Source organism: Nilaparvata lugens, chromosome 11 (genome assembly GCF_014356525.2).
Source record: "Nilaparvata lugens isolate BPH chromosome 11, ASM1435652v1, whole genome shotgun sequence".
Lineage (NCBI taxonomy): Eukaryota > Metazoa > Arthropoda > Insecta > Hemiptera > Delphacidae > Nilaparvata > Nilaparvata lugens.
This window is the reverse complement of record NC_052514.1, coordinates 28,699,339-28,712,149: the sequence shown is the minus strand read 5'-3', so window position 1 is coordinate 28,712,149 and position 12,811 is coordinate 28,699,339. Positions and strand designations below refer to the sequence as shown.

The 12,811-nt window shown below is 33.8% G+C and overlaps 1 protein-coding gene across 3 annotated transcripts in view; it reads right to left on the bottom strand.

Moving 5' to 3' along the window:
- LOC111057114 (peroxiredoxin-2-like) overlaps nucleotides 1-11,069 on the bottom strand; it is a 31,819-nt gene extending 20,750 nt beyond the window's left edge. For 2 of the 3 annotated variants that reach the window (XM_039438063.1, XM_039438069.1), the window contains exons 1-2: nucleotides 10,865-11,069; nucleotides 9,421-9,640 (exon numbers count right to left, since the gene is read on the bottom strand). In XM_039438063.1, the coding sequence (XP_039293997.1) occupies nucleotides 9,421-9,640 (220 nt within the window). In that variant the 5' untranslated portion in view covers nucleotides 10,865-11,069. Of the gene's footprint in view, nucleotides 1-8,259; nucleotides 8,453-9,420; nucleotides 9,641-10,864 lie in introns of those variants that run through there. The other variant, XM_039438064.1, reaches the window with a different exon arrangement.
- Between the last annotated feature and the right edge of the window lie 1,742 nt (nucleotides 11,070-12,811).

Sequence of the window (12,811 nt, the reverse complement as noted above, 5' to 3'; positions counted from 1 at the left end):
AGCAGACGCAATACAGTCAGTGGAATGAAGGTTGGACACTATTGATAGCAAGGTAGAAAATTATAGGGAGGAATTAAAGGTAATGATAAATTTACAAAAGGAAAATCAGGAAAAGATTACGCCGGATTAGCAGAAAGAATAGATACTGTGACATGCGAATTAAATGGAAGAATAGATAACCTAACAGTACAAACCACCGCACCAATTCAAGAAACAGCTACAAGCCTTAAAGCTGATTGTCAACAGGAAATTCAGAAACAGATTACAATTGCTAACCTGAATATGACTTCTATAGTAGATAAAAATACTAATAATATTGCAGCTATTCACAGTAAACAGGCCAGCATGTATACACAAATGAATCAACTACAAAGTAACCTAATTCAGAACATAGAAACATGTAAAGCTTCAAACGGAACTCTACAAATACAAAAATCAACTTTAATGCAATTAAACCAAGAGATAGAAATTAACAAAACTGCAAGTAATAATCAATGGCAAGTAGCGCATGAGAAACTAATAGAATTAGAAAATCAAATCCAACAACAACCCCATAGAATTCAAACAGATAGTATCAATTCAAATGATATACTGAATGGGTTAGATAGATTTGATAATACTGATTGCCATTTGCAACCTCAACCATTTATTGACCAAATAAAACTAGTTCAAACTCTTGCACCCACCTCTTGGAATATGTGGTGACTCCGCTTAACCAGCTTACTGAGTGGTGAACCCCTGTTGTTTTTTCGGAGTAGAGCCCATAAATTTACATTGTTGGAGGAGTTTATCGCTGTCTTCCTGGAACAGTATTAGAGCAGAAGTAAACAGTTGGATGCACTAGCAGATATTATATCATGTGACTTCAATCCCAATTTAGATGGTGCATATACTACTTTCGTCACTGCCCTACAGTTCAAGAATTCTCAGCTGGATGAGCCAATAAATGATTCTGCTTTAGCAAATATAATCTTAAAAAAGCTACTTTTTCCGAGTTAGAATGGCACTCGCCACTCAACCAATAACTGGTTGTAAACACCTGATATGGCATACAATCTGTGATGGCAATACCAAATCACCGGTCAGATCAATCGTATACACAAAATCAATATAATTCAAAGGTTAATTGGCACACCAGCAAAGCTTATGAATCGGTACCATATGATCACTTCTGACTGACCCCTTGTTTTGAGCATAGCAACGATCAGAAACAAAATAGTAGCTGGAATAATGGAAGTTTTCAGAATCATCCAACAAACCATTTTCCACAACAAACAAATCAAAGAAATTATTATGATGGCCGTGATCGATTGAACACTAATAATGATTATGCTCACAATAATTATAACAGAAATTATAAACTGCCACCACAACAAATAAGTACAAACTATACATTAGCACATGCAACCAGATTAAACCAACAAAGAACACAGAACCCAACACCAGATAATCCACCACCAAACACAGAGAAGACTACAGCTAAACAAATATGACTATATGATACCCCCCCATACAACCCACATAGGCACAGAAAAAATAGATGAAGGAAATAAAGATACCTCAGCCTCATATACCACCTTTGTGAATGATTTACCGGAAATATTATTAGAAGAACAGAAACAAATACTAGAAACCAACTCACCACCAAAAACCGCCGCCCACCATGCACTTAAAACACCCTGAAAACAACAACCCCTATTAAGTATCCTTTTCCCCACCGAAGATCCATCACTGCAGGAAGAGCAACCTGCCACCGAGGAACACCAGGATCATGCAATCAAAGAGTTGGCGAACACAGAGCAGGGGATTCATGGCATGCATCCGCACACAGGACCTGCACCCGCGCACCAATGGACTCCACCGAGGCAGACCAAGGACCCCAAGATGGAGGACCGAGAGGATGGCACCAGGGAGGACGGACTACCAGACAAAAGGAGCATGCACCGCAAGGCTTGGAGGCAGAAGCAATGAGGGAGGAACCGCGTGCGCCAATACAGTCCACATGCACACTTCAAGGAGCCGAGGAGGACACTGGACGACCAACACCAGGATGGAGGACAGGTTGACCGACAGCATGCATCCGCGGCACATACACTTTAAAGAAGCTACTCAGCATTGTGACCAAAAGAATGGACCTAATAAATAGAATGAAACTGGAACAGCTAACAAAACTACTATGGATTCATGCCAGGATAATGATAAAGTGGATTACCATGGGAGATTGATGAAGGATGGAAGGTGTTTGAGAAGATTGAAAGAAATAAGAAGTAATATAAAGAAAGTGAAAGTACCTGGCTACTATGTTGAGAGGTGATATTATTAAAGAGATGAAAAATGTATTGAATTACTGTTTTATGCTTGTTATTATAGCTGTGATGATAATGGAAAGCGATGTTATTGATGTTATAATTAAGACTGTGTTATTGTTGAAGGAATTTGTTGACTGTTGGAAGTCTTGTATGGTGAAATTGTTTGTTATTAAGGCTGTGATGTTTGTTAAAAATTGTGATGTTAATGAAATAATGAAGGGGATAATATTATTGAGGAAATTTATGGCCTAGGAAAAAACTTGTTTCACGAAATTGTTTCCTGATAAGATTAAGGTTTTAAACAGTATTATCAACCAATTACTGACCTGTCTTAATAAATTTGGTATTGAAGTATCACCTCGTGTCACTAAATCCGATTTTTAATTCACTCCAACTGATAGAAGCCTGTAACAAACCAAAGCACATTTTTTAAATATGTGTTTTCTTTCTAAGCATTGTTTAAAAAAGAGCACAAGAGGGGATACGTGGAATAAAATAAGTTAATTACCTTAAAGTGTGAAAATATCAGAAGTTAGGTTAACTGGAACCAATTGAAATAGAAAGCTACAGAATTGTGATGTAAGAAGCAGAAATCTAGAAGTTGTAGACTAGCAAATGCCCACTAAATCAAAAGCAAAGAGCCTGTTAAACACATGTTGATATAAAGCGCCTGTTATATGCATGTCAATAAAATGATTGTTCCCAAAAAAAACTATTTATATATGTTATTTAATGTATCAGTTGATGTTATACAAGGTGCGGCAGGAACGATTAAGCAGTTTGTTTCCATTGTCACATCAGCTGTGATAAAGTTACAAATTTCCACATGGTCTGTTTTTGTTTCTTAGTTAACCCCATTTCAGTAGCCAACATGATTTGGACCGGTGCTCATCGTGGTTTTGCCGTTCGCGCTTATTATGAGAACAATAAATCTGTGATCGCTACACAACGAGCTTTTCGACGACAGTTCAACATTCCACGCAACAACGCCGTTCCGAATGCAAACACAATTCGGTCATGGATTCGGCAGATGGAGGAAACTGGTAGTACACTGAAAACAAATACACATTGTCGTCGCAAGTCCATTAGAACGCCAGAAAATGTGCAGAGGGTAAGAACAGCATTTGAACAATCACCGGAACGCTCTGCTCGACGACATTCTCTTGCATTGGGGATTTCAGACCGCAGTTTAAGAAGGATTTTACATTTCGATTTAAAGTTTCATCCTTTTAAAATAATGATTGCTCAAGAATTACGCCCAGTAGACTACGCCAACCGACAAAATTTGTGTGAGCAAATGCTTGCTCAAATCCCTCCACATGCAGCTTTTTTTAGTAGTGACGAGGCACATTTTCATCTTAGTGGGTGCGTGAATAAGCAAAATTTTTGCTACTGGGCTGAAGAAAACCCTCAAATTATTCATGAAAGACCTCAACATTCTCCTAAAGTGACGGTGTGGTGTGCCATATCACAATTTGGCGTGGTTGGCCCCTACTTTTTTGAGGAGGAAGAAGTGACCGTGACAGTGAATTCCCAACGTTATGTTTCGATGTTGAGAAACTTTCTGCAACCCAAATTAGAAGAGATGGTTGAAGAACACGGGCTGGCGGATTTGTGGTTCCAACAAGATGGAGCTACTGCTCACACAGCTCGAATTTCACTAGACGTTTTGAGAGAGATGTTTCCGGGACGCCTAGTCTCTTTGAGAGGTGATGTTGGGTGGCCTGCGCGGTCACCAGATCTGAGCATTTGCGACTTTTTTCTTTGGGGATATCTGAAGGAAAGGGTTTTCAAAGGCCGCCCTCACACTCTAGCAATGTTGAAACAGCGGATTATTGACGAAGTGAATGCCATTCCCCGCGATATGTGTGCAAGAGCTGCTGAAAACTTCAGAGATCGCCTTCAACAATGTATTGATGCTAACGGTCGCCATCTTCAGGACATAATTTTCAAAAACTAAGTAATATAAAATGGTATATTGAACCGCTTCAGAAAATAAAAACATGTTTCCATTATATATCCTGAGTCACTTTTTATTACTCCTAAAAAATGCTTAATCGTAGCTGCCGCACCCTGTAATATATTTATTTGGATGTTTTATATTATTATCATTGTTATTAACACGTTGTTACCAAAAAACCTCAAATGAAACAAGTTACTATAGGAAGCCAAAACCAATTGTAGCAAAGGAAGAATTGTACCTGATCTAGAGAATATTAAAATAAGAGACCTGAAAATTGTAAATGATTTATGAGCCCCAAAATTGTTACTCGAAAGTGTTTTTGGAAGAGATTAATTGTATGAACCAAAATGTTTGTTATGTAGAAAGTGGGTTGGCATCACTGCCGAGCGGCAGATTTTAAAATGTTGTACTATGATTATGGAGGGAAGAAATGTATTTAAGATGTGATATTTTTATGTTGATAAGGAGGAATTTGTTATTGTCTTGATGGAGATTTAAGGGGGGCATATGCTGAGAAGGTCTGCGAACTGTTAAGAAGTTTTGAAAGTGTTTTCGGCAGATTTTTCTAGGTCATGTTGATGTGTTAAAGGAAGAATTTGTATTAAAAACATTGTTGATTCTCAAAATATTTTGAATTCAAATTCGGGGGCGTGTGTAACAAATCAAATTCTGATAAGCAAGCAAAATTGCTAATGGAAAGAATTTTTATAGGTCTTGAGCAAACAGCTGCTCTATTATCTCCAAGTGCGATAGCAAAAAGTGAAAGATTAGATAATAATGGGTAGCATGGCTAAAATTAGAACAGCCAAATAGAAAAGAATTTTATTTGCTATTTATTATATTATATAAAGTATTGAAATTTTGAGGTTAGGCTATAATACCTACTGGTTGGCAACCTAATAATCGATCAAGCCATGTCATTTGAAATCTAGCCAGACACCTTGGCAAAATTTTGTTGTAAACAAATAGTACTCAACTAGAGGATTTGGTAAGCACATGGCGACTTATTGTAGATAGGAAAACAACTTATAAAATGCACAAAAATTTATTATATGTAATGAGCATGTACAAAACACCAAAAAATAAATAAAAATATTAAGGAAGTATGTATATTCAGTAGGCGCATGGATACATTTGTGAATTTTGCATGAACCAATCAAATCACAGTAGTCGATGGGTGGCAATAGCGAGCTGATTCAAATTTATCTATAGATATTTTTATAAATGATAAGAATTTATAAGTTATCACTACTCAGTTTATGTATCAGATTTGGTCCAAATAATTTTAAAATATAATACCTAAGATATAGGGAATAACTTAGCAGATTGGCACAAACTATTTGATCTTTTTAATTGCATAGTAGTGGAATATTTAAATATATGCAAATTTGTAAGTTGGAAGTATGATCATAGCAAATAGGGGTAGAACAGAGCCCACTTGCCTGCCAGATGCAGCCATGGAACGCCACTAAATTTTATAGAGCACAAGTCCCTTTTTGTTAAATTGTACATTTGAGAAATTAAAAGTTTGAATTCATTAATTAAAATTTGTATAAGACTTAGTGATGCTGTAGTAAAGTGTAAGTCATTTAAATATTTATTTATTCCCTTGGAGAAGATGACTTCGGCCACCAGAAAATCCAGGACGATAGGAAATTCGGATCGCCACCAACATCTTGTGAAATTCAGCACGTGAGTGATAAATTATCGAAATATATAAATTTAGGGCGCCCTCAGTGCTTTGAGTGAAACAAAAATATAAAAAGCTAGCTCATTGAAAGGTTATAAATATTAAAAATTATTATAAAACTTGTGCAAGTCTTAAAAGGTACAAGAAACATATATTACTAGTTAAATGAATTATATCAAATGCATATGTCTAAGGATACACAGAATAAAGAAATATTTGAAAATAATATTATAATGTATAAATGCTCACTCAATCATTAATTTTATAAGCAAATTGTAAAGATATAAATGTAGCTCTTGTTCACTGGATAAATTAATTTATCTAATTCCACCAGAGGCCAAACCTTAAGCCCTGAGATATATACTGAGATCTATACCTATTATTATATTTGGGATTTGTGATTTATCAATTGATTATTTTTATTTATTTTTGGAAAGAAGATATATATTGAGATTTTTAAATCGACAAGCAGCAGCAAGTCGATACCTGAGCTGCATAAAAATAAATGCATACATTTAATGATTTAAAAGCACATGGTAACGTTTTGTGCTAAAGAACTAGTGAGCTAATCTGTGATATTTTATTTTGATATATTTGTTCTTATTTTTACTATTTTTTGCTTGTTGCTCTATATATTTCTATATTTATTTATTTGTTGATATTTTTCTGTGTAATATATGTATCAAATTTTTTATGGTGTATCCTTTATTCATTTCCCCACTTCCATGCATGACCAATCTCATATTTATTTATCGAGTTACCAGTATTGAAGTATTAAGAAAATTACCATCCGACTTTATTCTTCACCGAATAAGTTGGTTTGGACAGCGATATTTAGCGTTGATAATCAAATCTTTGGAAATTATACCTTCCAGAGATTTATATAAATTGCGCAAGAGCAATGAATTGCGGGAGCTCCTGGGCGAGCCTGTAAGAGTTTTGTCTAATTTTTATTCTAGGAACCACAACCAGAATTACCAGAATTTTTTACTCATGCTTTACCGACTGCAGCCAAGCCAGGCAAACCGTTATTCACAAAAATAACGTCAGAATCATGACAACATTAATTCTTATAACACAAGGAATAAATCGAATCTAAGGAATGAGTACTGCTCTTACAAATCCAGCCATATGATTTTTAAGGCCTTTTCAATAAAGTTTTATAACCATTACCACCAAATATTCGAGGTTTGACGCTCAGGGAATTTAAACAAAGAATTACGATTAAAAAAAAGTTTTTAAAGTGTAGATAAATATTTCAATGTTAACATGTAGTCTTTCTAGGTTTTTATGTAATTGCTTATGATGTATGATCTCTAATATAGTTTGTAATATTGACGTGGCCGATACAAATTGTAAAGTGTCTGTCTGTGGCAATAAATTGATTTGATTTGAAATATAATATATATATCTTCTGCTTTTCTATTCATATTAAGTTGAAAACAAATTTCAGTTTTGAATCAGGTCAGTTCAGTTTATGTTCTTCAATCTGCAAACTCTATTATTTTTATGAATGTTCGTGAAACAGGAATATAGCTCCAAATTCCCTATTTGTTATTCAATACCTAGCAAAGACTGATAACTCTAAATTATCTTACAGGTTTACATCAACAAGTGCATGATAGGTGCACGCTTTCTTCAATTGCCGTAGTAGGCAATTAAATTAAAATTGCCTATTTGAATACTGGTACCTATGAAAAATAAGATGTGTGACAATATAATAGGCTACGGTACCTATGTAAAGAATCGAATGCTTACATAAACAAGTATGAACTTGGTGTAAGTGCACGTCCAGTGCCAACGTACCTATTATCAAATTTTTGGTTGGGATCGATTTAGTATGTTATTTTGAGCACAAAATCACAAAAATTAAACGGCGCTCACTATTGTTTTTTAAATAAACTAAGTTCAAAGTAGCACAATGTTACATGCATTTAACCTATGAGTAGCGGCCATTTTGATTATTGAAATCATCAAATTATAATATTCCTAATCTGAGTTTTCCTAACCCAAAGCTTTTCATAAGCTAAGCTTTCCTATAACATAAAACTTTTCCTAACCTAAAGCTTTTCCTAACCTACAGCTTTTCCTAACCTTAGCTACTTATGGTTGCTACTTATAGGTTAAATGCATGTAAAGTTCTGCTACTTTGAACTTAGTTTATTTTAAAAACAATAGTGAGCGCCGTTTAATTTTTGTGATTTTGTGCTCAAAATAACATACTAAATCGATCCCAACCAAAAATTTGATAATAGGTACGTTGGCACTGGACGTGCACTTTAGCCATGAACTTTTACCTTCTAAAGATCTATTCCAGAGTCTCATTGAAGGATTGAACACACAATTATTATTAGGACATAACAATTCGGGTTTCTCATGTTGTATTTTCCTGTTTTTTCCTCCTAATTTTTTCTGTTTCGCCTGCATTTGAAGTGAATATCTTGTTTCCAAATGGTCTACTTTCTTAATTTGGATGTCGTTTGGTATAACATTTAGTGGAACTGAAAATATATTTTTCATTCCACCTTTATATGGAGAAATTCCACAATATCTGTGTTTTATAGTGAAAAAGTTAGAATGGTCTAAAAAAGAAAAAAACGATGTAAATTTTATTTTTCTAAGAACATAATATTATTATAAGGCTATAATATTATCAGGCATGGGCGTAGAACCTGGGGGGACGCGTCTCCTCCAATATTTTATTGTATATGTTATGCCCTCCAGAAAAATTTATTGAAGATTCAAATTATGGCTGGTAATCAAAGCAAACAATATTTTATGGTATATGCTATTCCCCTCGGAAAAATTTATTAAAGATTCAAATTATGGCTGGCAATCAAAACAAACGATACAACTAATGCTTTTCTATTATGCTGGTTTTTTGTGAATAATTTTCATTAAGTAAAACTTAAAACTATTAACTCAGAATTCACTACAACTAATTCGAATTCGATACAACTAATGCTTTTCTATTATGCTGGTTTTTTGTGAATAATTTTCATTAAGTAAAACTTAAAACTATTAACTCAGAATTCACTAATCTACCACTGCCGAATAAGAGGATTTAAAACTGATTTGAAGTAAAATATGCTTTGAAAATCACCATTTTTATAAGCTATTTTTATAAAAATCTTTGCTGGAGGCACCCCCCAGACTCCTCAGTACGTCCCCCCCAATGTCAAACAGCAATCTACGCCAATGTTATCAGGTGCTTAAACGCAGACTGCCTCTTTCAAATTCATTGGGGAGGGGAAGGTTAAAAATCAAATCTTCAGGGAGTCCCGAAAAAACGTCAGCAGTGTTTAGATGACTGAAATCAAAATTTTGACCAAGTTTTTTAAGTAGTAACTGACGAATTTATTCCAATTTCGGGGTGGGGTGCGCCCATGGGCTAGGTCATGTCTGCATGGTCATCTACCTGGTGCAAATTGGAGGAACTTTCAATAATAATTACCTACCATTTTGTCCATGTGAATTGCTCTGTACTCTGCTGATGTTTGATCCTCTCTTTGTTAATGATTTACGCCTATGAATGAGCAAATCATTGGAGCCTCGATCGACATGTATTTCTGCTCCCAGAGGTATCAAAGTGTAGCCGATGATAACAACAAACAAAATTAGCTGATGGAAAGGAACATTCATGGGGTTTCTTGGAGTCATTGGAATAGCACTGGTCATCTGAAACCAAAACTCATTGAAATCGAATATTATCGTTTATTATAAGTTGCGCACATCAATGTGAATCGCATGACAATTTTCAAGTCATGGTTGATGAATGGTTGAAGCCGTCGTCATCGCAGGCATGCGTTTGCAGTGATGTGCGAAAGGCTTAAATTATATTTTAGTGTGATAAGTGAGTGATTAATGAGTTCAATGATAATAAAATAGACTCATACTTGCTACTGATATTGTGGTAAATGTGAATTAAGTAATGAATATTGCGTCAAATGGTACGTGATGGAATCCAAAATTAAATCTACTGCAATCAATTGACGATGAAGATTATTTAGCATTTCGAGTATGGAAGTGTTTTTTGATTAGATTTATTTTACCTGCAAATTCATTCTCGTGTTGATTTCAATTTCTTAAAATAGAATGGAGTAGAATGAATTCTCACATATTCTGTCTAAATAATATAATACATTTCCTTTGAGAGAACGTAAACCAAGAATATTGAAAATACTTTCGATAACCACTGACAACTGTAACAGTTTGAGAGTGGATTCATCATCCTAGTACATGACAAGGCTATTATAATAATATTACATGCAGATAGTTAAATGTAGAATTCCAATCCTATTGTTTAGACATTATTTATAGAAGAATGTTGATGAAATATGGTATGTCCTGATCTGATTGAAAATCCATTTTGAATAAAAATACATACTAGATATAAGTTTATTATCAAACCACAGATTTATTGAAAACTTTGATATTATTGAAAACAGGTTTCGGTTGTTAGCCTACACCATTATCAATCTCTGGTGAACAATACTATCCAATTTCTATTCAATAAGAATAACTATCACTACAATATCACCTTCACAGCTACTGAGAAAGTAAAGATCTATATTTGATGGATTTCCAACAAATAAACATTTTGAAGCTCCGAAACATTAAAATTTGATGTTAAATCTTAAAACAAGATTTATTGGCGGTTCATAGTTCCAGGAAACATAAGGCTAGTTCATAATCCAATATAGTGTAAAAATGTGTAATAATTATCATTGAAATTGATGTTGCTTTCCATGACGAAACTCCAAGAGGCTGATGAAGCTCCTCTTCAGGAGTGAAATGCATTCCTCATTACTCCAAGAGAAGTGAGTGTTTTTTTCAAATATTTACTTGTAACACAGTGTCTTAACCACAACAAAGTAATTATTATTGATCACTGAAGCTTACCTGTAGACGTGGATAATAAAATGTTATTTTTCAGAGTAGGCCTATTCAGAGTTCACAACTAATTTCATTCATCTATCATTGGAATAGCCTAGGTCACTTCTCCTTCATTTTTTTAGATAGATTATACATTTTTAACTCAACAAAATCAAATCAATACTATGAAGATTGTCAATAAGATTGCTCTGCTCCACTATTTTCAACTGGAGCCCAATAGTTGATCTCAATGTTATAATTTACAATTCAAATGAAACTTTTGGTAACTTCAAACACCTAACGTCATTGATCTGAATCATGATTAGAATAATTAATTCTTGTTGCAATTGCAACATAATTACATGTATTACACATTACAATTATTCTTATTGTTCATTTTTCTATTTAGAAATTATCAATATTTACATACTTGAAAAATTCTAAGATTTGTGCTGTTTCCTATTTCAACCGTTTAAAAAGTGCAGTTATTTATAGCCATCCCATAAGAGCTAATAGTTTCCTTTTACTGATAGATTTATTGTTTCCTGTTGGTATGTACTATCATGGCAATGAGATATACCATGACAGTGACATGGCTCTGTGAGTCTAAAAAATGAGTTTATTTTTTACTCTAGAACTTATTTCAAATAATAGTTTATTCATTAGTGAACAAAAGTCCATTCAGTAGCCTATTATTTGTAAAATTATATTTTAATATTCCAAAATATATTAGCTGAAAATTGATTACTGTAGGCCTACCCTATAATTTGGAATGACAAAATCAGCTCAATAAGTGATCAAATATATTCCCAAAAATCATTTTCACTGATTGTATTCTTCGGTTAAATTGAGTTCAAATAGTGTGATGCATGACATGTTGATTCGAATTATTGCGCGTGGATGCAGTTGGAAGTAATTACTTCATGGAATTGACCTGTTTCTGTGATTTCAATTATTGATACTCTTCAAAGGCCATAGGCTATAGGTCACCCATTCACATATTTACTCATAGATGATGACTACGGTAAAGGAAAATCACAATTTCCTTAATTAATTGTTTTAAATTCACTGTTTTGTTGTACAGTAGCCTATATATTATTTTAAACGGCATCTTTGTTTCATATTCCTAATGGAACAGATAAGATAACAGCATAAGTTACAAGTTGTTCTCAGAGGCTTCAATTTGATTAGCCTCACGTGAAATTCTAGGCTTATTTCAGAATAAAAATTATGCTTTGTTCCATACGATGCATCAAATACAATTCAAAAATGATATAATGCATAATAAAAAATGAAATACGACTCACGTGATGTTCATTCAACAAAATTTACAAGAATAACTGAATCATCAAACTTTCTTATAGGTACAGTACCGTAGCCTATAGAATCAACTGTGGTATTCAATATTTCTATATTCCAATACAGTGGGCCGTATGAATAAAGTTGAGCATTTGCTTATACTTCTAAAATATGGAGCATTTGCTTCATTTTCTATGAATAAACGTGAGCAAAACCTTTTGCTCATGCTCATCAAAAAAATAGTTTGAGCATTTGCTTAAAAGTAAAAGCTTATACTCAAAATTGTATGAATAAACTGGAGCATTTGCTCAACTTTTGAAGCAAATGCTTCAAAAAAGTTGAGTCTAGTCTAGAGCAGCTTATCACCTTTTGCTCATAGTAGAATGGCTCAACTAATTCGCATGAGGAAGAGGAAACTATACCAGATACGATCACAACCAATAGTTGAGAACTATAAAACTCTTTTTAGATTCAACCAAGATATATATCACCATTATTCCTACAAAAGAATAAATACAAAATATATGACTTGAAATAAATAACCTGATATAAAGATAGCCATCACAAAATAAGAAATAGGCATTTAAGAAGATGAGAGTGTAGACGATTATGAGAATAAGGCTATTGATATTATAAGAATAATATGCTGAAGATTATTATAGAGATGACATTTTT